The sequence below is a fragment of the Eurypyga helias genome, unplaced genomic scaffold, assembly GCF_000690775.1.
Source record: "Eurypyga helias isolate BGI_N326 unplaced genomic scaffold, ASM69077v1 scaffold14458, whole genome shotgun sequence".
Lineage (NCBI taxonomy): Eukaryota > Metazoa > Chordata > Aves > Eurypygiformes > Eurypygidae > Eurypyga > Eurypyga helias.
Genome location: NW_010265105.1, coordinates 7,001 through 18,640, shown reverse-complemented (window position 1 = coordinate 18,640; position 11,640 = coordinate 7,001). Strand labels below are relative to the sequence as shown.

At 40.1% G+C, this 11,640-nt stretch overlaps 1 protein-coding gene across 1 annotated transcript in view; it reads right to left on the bottom strand.

The window, feature by feature from the left end:
* Nucleotides 1–255: 255 nt before the first annotated feature.
* The window catches only part of LOC104513302 (transcription elongation factor B polypeptide 3-like), a gene marked incomplete at its 5' end in the record, with an annotated part of 11,682 nt that continues 297 nt past the window's right edge, over nucleotides 256–11,640 (bottom strand). The window contains 9 exons of the mRNA XM_010156612.1: nucleotides 256–317; nucleotides 448–563; nucleotides 3,322–3,445; nucleotides 3,933–4,113; nucleotides 4,894–4,991; nucleotides 5,583–5,756; nucleotides 6,592–6,691; nucleotides 8,150–8,861; nucleotides 9,924–10,036. Of these exons, the coding sequence (XP_010154914.1) occupies nucleotides 256–317; nucleotides 448–563; nucleotides 3,322–3,445; nucleotides 3,933–4,113; nucleotides 4,894–4,991; nucleotides 5,583–5,756; nucleotides 6,592–6,691; nucleotides 8,150–8,861; nucleotides 9,924–10,036 (1,680 nt within the window). The remainder of the gene's footprint in view (nucleotides 318–447; nucleotides 564–3,321; nucleotides 3,446–3,932; nucleotides 4,114–4,893; nucleotides 4,992–5,582; nucleotides 5,757–6,591; nucleotides 6,692–8,149; nucleotides 8,862–9,923; nucleotides 10,037–11,640) is intronic.

Below are 11,640 nucleotides of genomic sequence, written 5' to 3'. Positions count from 1 at the left end.
AAAGTCCATGTAAACTGATTTGTCATTAGGGTGTACTGATCTTATTGCAATCCAGTTTTCCTCATTCACAAATAAGAAAGCAGCGGTATGAAAGGACTCATATGTTTGAATTTTTATTGCAAATCATTTGCCCCTGCAACATTTCATAACTATTTTAACTAAGGCAAATTGCAGAATGTTTACATTCATGTTACTTTCATTAACTGTAGCAGGATATCCAAATAGTCACATAAGCTTCAGACATGCAGCCTCATTTTACTGTCGCCCAGCTCTAATCTTCAATGCTTTCAAAGTTTTCCTCATGATTGGTGCAATTGCTGCAAAACAAAGAGACCCGTTAGCATCGTAGCTGTGACTTAAAACAGTATTCAGCATTAATATTAAACATACATTAATAGACAGCAAGTCAAAACAATTATCTGGATAACTTTAGGAAATTTCATTTACTTTTGACAGGCTTCTTTCCATCTTGAGTGTTCACACTTGAGCTACAGCTTCCACTGTTGCTAGCAGGGATCAGATTTGATGACTTGTTTCTGCCTCTGCTTTCTGGAATCCCTGATCTTTTAAAAGGAGGAAATAAGAAAAAAGTTAGCTTTTGATATCAAACTACTATTTGCTCTGGCTCATTTTGGAAAAGAAGCCTAATCAAACATTTAAGACTTCACACATTTAAAAAAATCATATGATAACTCATGCTAGAAGAGAGATCACCTGGTCATCTAGTCCATTTCCATTCTTGTAGAAATTTTCCATTTATTAGATTTGATGCATCTTACTTGTCTTTAAAATTATCAGATTTGTGACAGATCAAAATGTTTAGCAATACCATTGTGATTCATAATGCCTTGTGCTCTAGTGTGCTTTTGGTGTTAATTTTCCTCTTTGAATCCAGCTGAACTGCTAAGTAGCTCTGACAGGAAGTGAGGACAAATTTAAAAAAAGCTTTTTCAGGAATGTCTAGCAGAAAGCACAATAATTAACTCTAAATCTTAGGTTGCAATCCTCAATCCATGGGACACGGACTGAGGCAGACAGATACAGAGCTGGTGCCTACTGCTAAAGACAGTTAAACCAACACAGCATTGAAGTGTCAGCATGACATCACTGATCTGGGCAGCCCTGTACACCCCAGAGCCAGTCGCTGACGTCTGCTGCCAGTTCTCTTACACTGCTGTATGCAGAACTGCCAACAGCAGCCTGCTAGGGAGCTGCATGTCTGCCACAGGACATCTAACTCCTGCAAGGCCACTTCTGAAGCAAGGATCTCAGCTGTACAAATTCTACAGCTTGGAAAAAAAAAAAAGAAAAAAGAAAAGATTTTCAGAGGCCATGGTCAAACCAACAACATTAAAGCCCTGCATGTTCTCCTCAGGCATGGTAAACTGGGAAGAACTGCTGTTGTGGGAAAGAAACCGTAAAAGGGTTGTTGCTTTGCCTTCTTGAGAAACAAGAGTTTGTTTAGGCACAATGAGTTTGAGTACAGCATTCAGCTACCAGCTGAGAGATTACTGGAGCGGGAAGGACATTTACATTACTGTACTTGAAGCACCTGAACTGGAAGGCTGGTCTGTCACACCACAGATACCACCTCCTGTAAGAGCAACTGAAAGCAAGAGCCTAATGTGAAATGCCTTAAGCTACTGCGCTAGTGGGAGACTATCTTTTCACTGAAAAAAGCAACAGTATAGAAAGAAGCTTCCTAATTTCATCAGCTAAAGGTGAAGCTATAAAAACATTGTATCTGGCATAAAAGCTGGTTTTAAGAACTTCCTACATCTAGGAACATTCCTGCCCCATACCACCACCATCTTGAGCAGTAAGTCAAGCTCCTGAAATTCATGGACACTCACATGAATTCACGCACATGGAAATTCAAACACTTCCCCATGGTTTAGTAGGGTTCCCCCCTGCCATAAGTATAGGTCAGTTCAGTTACCCAGTTCACGTACCTAACAGCAAACAATTACTCAGCTCAAGTGCAGGCACTGCAGCACGGTAACAGAAACAACTTCAAATGACTCTTCTGACATACTCAGCTACACTATCAGTCTTGCATCACATATGCAACATCTTAAGTTTTAACCTCTGGGTTCCCAGCTATCTCTCACAATCCCCTCACATACATGGCAACCTGTTCCCTAATTCAAATTAAATGAAAGATATTCCACCTGCAGCTCCCCCAAGAGGGATAATTTTAGGAGAGCTGGTTGAAGAGCAGTTATGCCAACACGGGAGCAACCACAGGCAATGGGGACAAGGGCAGGCACCATGCTCAGTGGCCACAGCAGAGCAACAGTGACCACAGCTTAAGATACTCATGTTCAGACAGTGTGAATACTCTCCACTGCTTTTAGAGTCCAACTGCTGGCACATGGACTCAACCACCTATGGAGTGCTTCGGAATCAAACTGCTGAGTTTTCTTGCAGCAGAGAACAGATATTCAGAGAGTAGAAACCAGCAGTCGTCTTCCCTTCTCAACTATGTGGGGACAGAGGTAGAAGCTGGCGCAACAGCTGGTTTATCTCCCTGTTGCAGACATCTTCCTGGATAAGAGTTCATTAGGCTGGCAGGAACAGCCAGACAGACATCACATCTCAGTTTGGTTATCACGGCTGTTGAGCTACTCTGTACTAAGATGTCAAAGAAAATTTGGCTTTGTGATGTACAAAGGAAACATTTGTTGAATCCCAGTTTTCTGTTCAGTGATTAGTGTTGGCTACAGACTGACTATTCCAGATGCGTACTAAGATGTCAAAGAAAATTTGGCTTTGTGCTGTACAAAGGAAACATTTGTGGAATCCCAGTTTTCTGTTCCTCCAGTGATTAGTGTTGGCTACAGACTGACTATTCCAGATGCTCCTTTAAGGTGCCAAAGTCAAAACCCACCATCAAGAGTATTAAGAATTGCAGACGTTCACTCTGGTCAGCTATATCACTCCAAACAGCTGACTGGGATTTTATGAAAACAGAAGATGTGTGGCTACTAGGCAAGTCTATAAACACAAAACATAAACATTGGAATCTCTCCAGGATGTCAACCAGCATTAGCATAATCTGGAAAAAAAACCCAGCATCTACTCACTCTCCATCTGAGAGGGCAAATTCACTGCTGGCACCTTGGAGAAATCTGCAATGACAATACATATGCAGCAGAGGAGCAAGCAAGACTTAAAAGGCAAGTTACTTTTTAGCCACTAGCTGCTTAAAAAAGGCAAGAAAACAGAAAGCTATTTATAACTTAAAATATTTTGCCATCAAGCTTTTGTACTGACAAAGATGTCTAAACTCAAATAAAAAGCCTGGTGCAGAACACTTACTTGCACTTCTCTGTGGGATGAAACTGGGTGACAGGTCCTGCTATCCCATGGATTTTTTGCTGTCGGCGAACGTTTCTGGGTGGTTTTGCCGCACAGGTCACGTAAGTCAGTTTTACTTGCCTGCCTAATAAAGAAGCAAGGACCAGAGGATATGTGACTTTTTGCCCTTTACATTCAAACCTCGGTTGATAATATGGTTGCATGGCTATTTTTAGGTTTAAACTGGGAAAAAAATTCAGAAAAGCAGAAGCTGGTACCAAAGCATTAACTGAACCATGGCAAATCATTTAACAGGCTGCATAATAGGAAGAAATATCTTAACTCTGGTATTTGTAATTATGTTTGTACTCTTTGCATTGTTGCTTACAATCCTCAGTCTAATCAGTAAGGTAAGATTGTCTACTGCACGCTGCAAGTATTACGCATTAATGTATTGTCTTAATACATGTATTTATTTTTTGAGCAACTTGTAAATTAAAAGGAACACTGTTCTTTCTTGATGACTTCTCCTAGAGGTACAACTCAGTACAAACACATCACTAAGCCCTACATATCAAAAATAGCTGAAGAGACTGGGTTTTGTAAGCAGAAAAGCTAACCACAGATTTTACCTTTTGGCTTCTCAGACTGAGCCGAAAGAATATTTTTTGTAAGCATCTTCAGTTTTTCTTCTCTCTGATTAAACAGCCTCAAGTACATTTCACGCCAAGACTCATATTCCAGGCGTCTTTCTTTTTTAAAGTCTCTCTGGCAGTGTTTCTTCCACAAGTGGTCAGACTCTTCTGCAAACATCTAATTTGAACACAAGATATCTTAAATCAAAGCTTTAAAAAATAACGTTTTCAAGAGTACCTGTTAGCCAAGCCTGTAGACAAAGCCTAATCCCATGGTGGAGAAAGGTGCAGAAGGAATCCCAGTGCACATGCTGTCACAGGTACCCTCACCATGGAGCATGGCGATACAGAGCTGAAGTCAGTCTCTCTGCATGGTATTTGAGTTGAGCCATGCCTACAGCCTAGACTTAGGTTCCCAGCACAGGCTCTGGCCACACTAGCCCTCAGTTGTAGGCATGCAGAGAAACGGCCAGCTTGCACTATGATGTGCTACACACTCAGATCCCTGATGCCCAAATGCAGCATGAAGCTGATGTCCTAGCAGTGTAAATAGGACAACTACCACACACAGGAAATCCCACCCCAGATACTTCCCCGATCGGCATACTTTGCAGCCTTAACAGCTTGTAACTTGAAAACAGTTGGTTCTGTTATGACTATCCCAGCTATTTCAGTTGTAAATACTGTAGTCTGGAGGTTTAAGTTATTTTAAGAAACAAATACTTTTCTACCCACACTGACTTTCACTTAACCATCAGTAACAATTCTTCCAAATGCTAAAAATCCTGACACCTGAGGAAGGGAGGTTTGATAGTGACAGCCAAATTAAAAGAAAGAAGTATGCAAGATAGAAAACCAGTGTAACCCAATGAGAATCTTTATCAGAGGGTGCAAGGAAGCCAGAAACAGATGCCTCATGTCATCCGTGGTTCCTTGAATTTAACCAGGCACAATTTACCGTATTACACTGCTCTATTCGAAACAACTGCTCTGGTGTGCAACGCGTTAGCACAGGCTCAAGAATTTCAAAGGGCACACCTCCTACTTCACGCAGCGCTACAAAAAAAGGACAGTACTTTCAGTCTCTCCTTTTACTCAATGGGTAACACCACTCATGCAGTTTAAAAATAAACACATAAATTAATTTTAGCTAGCATTAACAGAACACGTGTTTTGAAGTCAGGCTATGAAGATATCTAAGTCAAACAGCAGTTCCATACTGACTGGCAGTTGTATTTGAGGATAGAGAAAGCCTCTTTGAATAGCTACTGAGCCATCTTTACCAATGGGCATCACACCCCTCTCTGTCTACACAAGGGAATAAACTTTCTTGATCACGCCTATTTATTTAAACAAACGAGGCAGGGGACATACAACATATCATGCTTCTTGGTTTATCAATAAGACATTATATTTTAAAATTGGAACTTCAAAAAGGTAAGATTTCAAAACAAAACAACATTTTTGCACAGCCATAAATATTTTTTTGTTTGGTTTTGGTTTTTTTTAATTACTTTTCAACCTGCTCTGAGTCACCATTTGTAGGGAGGGTCAATATCTTTTAGTAGGCTGCCTGTTGGTATGGAGAAAAAAAAATCTGATATACTTTCAGGCACAGCCTGCTACAAATCCCTTAAAAGTACTCACAGTCAATATTATTTTGAAGCACACGGATGCACTGTTCATACAGTGTAAGCATCTTTGAAAGACAGACTGTTTTAGAGCCAGAGTAAACTTGCATTTTAGAGTTCAGTCTCTGTCCTGTAAATTGAACCGTCTCACTGATTTGCTGGGGTGCTTCTACAACAGGTGGCAGGGAAGCTGCAAATAAAACATGAGAGTTTTCTTTACCTCCTGACATTTTACAATGCTTTAAACATTCAGCTTTGAGAGAAACACAGATGGTAGGACACATGTACACTCACTTTTCTTGAAATACAAAAGTTACTGCATTACAGTTTGGGGCCCTTACATGTATGATACGGTACTGAAGTCCATTCATCATCATTAACACTAACACAGCACATATACTGCAAGTGAGCTGCACCAACTCAAGCCAGCCTTGCTTACACCATTTAGCTCAGGTCTACATGAGCTGCATTCACATCTACATTACTGTTACCGGTCTAAAGCACATTGCTGGCCCTCCCATGTTACCGTACAGTAGCTAGAAGCTGCAATAGCAGTGATGTTTCAAGATCAGTCATAAAAAACAACCACAACCTCATGAGAGCTGCCAGGGGAACACCGGTACTTTGTGTCACCTACCTACAAAGGTGCTAACAAGTTTCTCTGCCAAAGCTAAACCCCACGCCTCCATTTGTTTTACCTAAGGTAATTTCTACTAAGGCTTTGCGTGTTACAGACAGGAATAAAGGTAAATGGAGCCTGTAGAACCACCACCTGATCTGTGCCTTCTCTACATCTGTGGTAACCTTCACAGTCCTCCTCCATTCGGCAGGCCATGAGAGGGAAGCCTTTATAACTCCCCTCAGCTTCAACCTGATTTCCTCAGATGAGAACGCTAAGGTGAGGCATTTCTTCTCATGGACAGCTGAGCTAATATTATTTATTAGGAAAGGAGATAAAGACGTCTCTACACAGGGCTGTGAAAGCCTGCACAATCTCCCATTTATCCACCTTGCGTACTACTTACCTTTAAAGTCTGCAGCATATGGGGGAGATGAGATTGAGAGGTCTGTCAGAAATTTAGGTAGTGGAGTATGAAGAAGATCTTGGAGGGATGCCATCTTGGCCTGTGCACAGTCAAGGAAATAAACATTGGTTCAGCATTACAAATTTGGATCTACTGAGGCTTAAAACAAGCTACAAAAAAATAAAACCCTTAAGCAAACCGTGGAGTTAACTACGATAACTGCAGTTATTGCTCTTCTCTAAAAAGGACTGCACTGATTACTGAAAAGTAATCCATTGACACTTTCATACTCTACTTACCAAGACTGCATCACAAAAGGAACTTAGTGGGATATCTGCAATCAGTGCATAAAGAGATTAAAGAACAGAAGATGTGTTCAGCTAACAAGCTTTCAGATAAATCACTGCTGAGGTTAGCGGCATAAGGTGAATGAGACCAAACTGCAAGATGACAAAACAATGAAATGTTTAAAGGCAAATAAATGCCATCCTGAAAGAAAAGAAAAAGCTTTATAGCTGGTCCGATCAAGTCTCCTATATTGTGCTGGATAAACCTAAAATTTTCACAGATAACCCTTTAAAAGGGGATTTAAAGATGCAGCAGTCTAATAAGTACATGGGCCTACAAATGCTCAGCATTACGTGCAACATCTGAATTGGGTCCTAGGTGTCCTCCAATTGTAAGCCAGGCACTTACTGGGCAAAACTTGCATCGCTCTGAACTTGTTTTCAGTAACTTTGCACAACTGCTTGAGTAGCCAAGATTTTTCTTCAGTTTATGCTAGAGTATCATACTCCACACATTACTATTTCCCCATCTGGGATTAAAAAAAAAAACCACACCAACCACATTCAGATTGCAGATCTTCTACAATAAACAAAGCCTGGAGCTTTCACATCACAGTAAAGATAAGAGGAGGATACTGAGGAGACCTCTAATTCCCAGTGCACAAAAGGGCTTCATTTAAAAGGTCTAATTAACACACATGTTTAGATCTACCTTGGCTCAGAGGAGCTAATTAAACTTCTTCCACTTCAAGGGACTAGGACAGCTCACATTATAAACATGTAAAAGCTATTTTTATGTGCAATACTGTGGTTTACTTCAATGCATTAAAAGGCAAAAGTTCAGCTCCAGTGCAGACCTTAGCATTCACTATTAAAAAACGACAGCATCTAACAAACCAATTGTTCTAAACACTAACAGCTGCTAGTCACAAATCAGACTGGTCAAGAGTAGAAGGGGACATCTTTCCAAAGGTAAGTACCTTTACTTTGTGGTTAAAAAGCAGATTAGCCGATATGGATCAAAGACTACTGCCATATTGGAAATACTCCTAAAAATACAAGACAAGTTGATTGTAAACTCCCAGCATACAATAAACAATCTTTTTTTGCCCCAGTTACTGCAGTTCTTGGCAATTGCAATGCATCTGATGTCACAGCCATGCAATCTGTTGCTTAAAATAAGCACAGCTGAATTTCACTGAAAATAAGAGTCCAAAGCACTTACTCATCTGCAGTTCAGCTGCAAGTATCTCATCCATGCACTGGTTTACCTTTTTATTGGGAGTCTCCATTTGATCACCCTCACATTTTTTCACATTTTCCTCTCCTTCTTTTGCATGAGAATGTTTTGAAGTCTTTTGTGTTAAAGAGCTGCTGTTCTGTTCACTGCACTTCTTCAGCCGTTCATTGTGAGTAGAATAAGCCTTCCTCTTTCTTTTTTTTGGAAACTGATCATAATTAAGATAAGATTCAAAAGACATAGTAGGGGGCTCAAATTCCTCATCACTAGATAATTTATCTTTGCTTTTCATGACAAGTTTTTGGTTTGGTTTCTTCACATGCTTAGGATTTCTCTGCTTGGAAGCATCTTTGCTAGGCTGTTCCTTCAGGGGTGGCAAGTCTTTCCTGGTTTCAGAGGTACACTGCTTTCCTGGAACTTCCTTGCTGTCTGTGGAGTGCTTCATGTCTGTCTCTTTGAAGTCACTTTCTTTTGCTGGAAGATGGGTACCCTGGGAAGTATGCTTAGAACCATTGCTGTTACATTCTTTACTATCACATACTTTTTGTGACCCAGAATCTCTACTTTGGTGAGTCTTTTTACTACAGTTATGCTGCTTATCCAACTTTTTAGAAATGGAAGCCCTATTGGATCTTCTAGAGGTCAGTACAGATGCTTTGGACTTCTCCGAAGGCTTAATATCCTTGGAAACAGAAGCTTTCATCTCCTCTTTTTCAGCATTTCGTTTTCTTCCTCTGTGACCACTGCAACATAAAATAATCATCGCACCCCGTGCTACAATTGATGCTGAATTCTTGAACAACCAATCTTTTTGCCTATATTAGTAAAACTAAAAGCATTAAATCACACCATGTGTCATAATTTGACAAATATCAGAACTGCGCTCTTATTCTTCCTTCATCAGTACAGAATCCCAAAGAAGCAGCTCATGGGTCCAGCACTGGTAAATATTGCAACAAGAAATGACAGCAAGACAAGTGGGGAGTAGGGACATAACCACCAGCTGGAAGACATGCCTGACACAACTATTTGTTTATAATGTATTAGATAACCAGCTTTTACACAAGCTTCCCTGCATGTTTTATAACGGACACAGTACTTGAAATAACTAGCAAATAGAATTTACAACATGCTCTGTAGGTGATACAGATTACAAGAAAAGCATAAAGGCTGACCTATCACTGATTCTGGTATTTCACTTTCCCACTGTTTGAACAGCTTCAGCATTAAAATGCACTATTTAGTAAATCTAAATCTTTGGCCTTCACGGCTCAACTGCCTCAAATTGGTAGAGGTCTGAAAAACATCTAAAGCACAGTCTGCCCGGCTGTGGCAGTGGTGGAAGCTTCATTCTGAGAAGAAATCACACCTCTTTGGTGGGACTCCTCCAATACTGGGAGCACCTCACCCCCCATCCACAAGAACATTAGAGGAAAGCCCCCTATACAATCACTGGAGAGCTGCCTCGTTTCACCACCACCTCTGGTAAGAAAGAGCAAGCTTCTCACTTCCCTGCAGTGCAGAGCAGTGCCCATCACTGGCTTAGCCCTGCTCACATCAGCTGGGACCTAAGGACTTGTGCCAGTAAAAGAAAAGCAGTTGAAGTCCGAGTGCTGGCTGGCTAACTGACCAATAATGGTTGCTCTGCTTTGTTTTCTGATATTTCATAAATTCATATTTCCATCCAATCTATGCATGTGTCCTAATGCATATTTATCATTCCAAACACTTTCCTAAGCTTTCCCAGCTGTATCCTAAAGTTGTACAACAGTATAATTAATTTTTAGATAACAGTTCACACCTACCTTTTATTTTCTGGAGGAATAAGTTTTTTCCATTGTTTTACCAGGTTTTTAGCTACATTCCCAGCAGTGGCATGTTTCCCAAAACTTTTAACTATTTTGCCTATGCCAGTTTCCTGTTGAAGATAGTGCGAGAAAGATGGGCAGAGTAAATCACAACCAACTTCTCAAATAAAACCTTCTCTAACATGGCTAAACACAGTATTAGCCGAGCAGTCAGAGAGCGCAGTCTTACGGCAGCTAAAGAAATACACACACTCCACTCATACTGCAAACAGAACTGAGGGGCATGTAGATATTTCTAACCAAATATGGGGAACGAAATGCGGTCTTAAATTCATAAAACTAAGAGAAGTCATTTTTCTCCATTAAACATACGTATTTCAGGAATTTCACTTGGCTTGATTGCTTATGCCCACAAAATGCATACTGCTACAGTGAATTAGATTAATCAATCCAAATTCCCTTTAGGCTTATGCTGGTACATTTTAGCATGTTAGAGAGCACATACAATGGAGCTATTGTAATCTAAAATGTACCTCAACCAGGAGTAGTTGCACTGGGGTAGAGGTGTCAGAGGAGCAGAATTCATACCACTAAACTCAGTCTGTTTCAGTCACAGGAGGAAAAAAAAAAGCCATCAACCCTTGCCATTTAAAACCTGTTATTTTCACTTTTCCCCCAGTACAATTATTTTTACATTACTGTTATGCCTCCATGCTTTGCTCTAGAGAGTTTTGCATTGTTTAAGCACAACCATATTGCAGGCTTTGAGTGCATATAGAATCACAGGTGATTTTTTTAATCCTGTATTATCAGTAAATATCTGAACTCTCACTTTTAAGATGCAAAACAAAACCTGGAATTCACCGGTTAGCAGCAACCTGTTAATGCTCTTGATAACTACTGAAATGATAGCTCTTGCTCAGACTTGGCAGGAGTATGTTATGTGCTACTCCCACATAACCAGCTCACACCTTTGAAAGGACTTCCTTAAATTCACTTTAAGGATATTTAGCTTCTATATAAATTTGAACAATACTGGTTTGGTAGGTCAGTGTGTTGCAAATAGATGCAAAAAAAATGGTGGGATTATTTCCTAAAGCTACTTATGTTCTTCAAATACGTTAAAAATATGTGGAGTCCTCAGTGAGAAGACCTCTCTTTCCTCTATTTCACGTGAGGGCTTCCATCAAAGTCTGTTGCATTATAAAACATACAAGTTTGCTGGAAACAGATTGTCTGCAGAATCCCTTTGCCATTTTAAACAAGTAACTGCAATATTATTTTGTTTTCAATAAAAATACATAAACATTGCTATATTCCAGTAGAAGTCTACCTATGTTTAGGCAGGCAAGTGCCTGATCAGGCCAAATATCTTGATTATCATATTTTTCTCTTCCTCTTCAGACAGCTCTCTTGCAAAAGCCCACATTTTTCTTCTTCCCAAAACACAGACACATTGCTCATAATAACTAGAAGCTTCATAGTGTGAGAATTTCCAGTATAAAATTTGATAGGATACAAATCACAGATATCCTTAACTGGAATGCCTGCTCTTGAAATGCAAGAAACTAACCTTGAGCTGCTATTGTAAGACAGAAGATTCAGACAAGTGACCTAAAGAATGGTTCATCCATGCATTGACTTGAAAGCAGTTTTACAGTGAGAAGAAACCACCACTGAGTAGCAAAGTGTCCTCTCTATATTCAGATTCCTG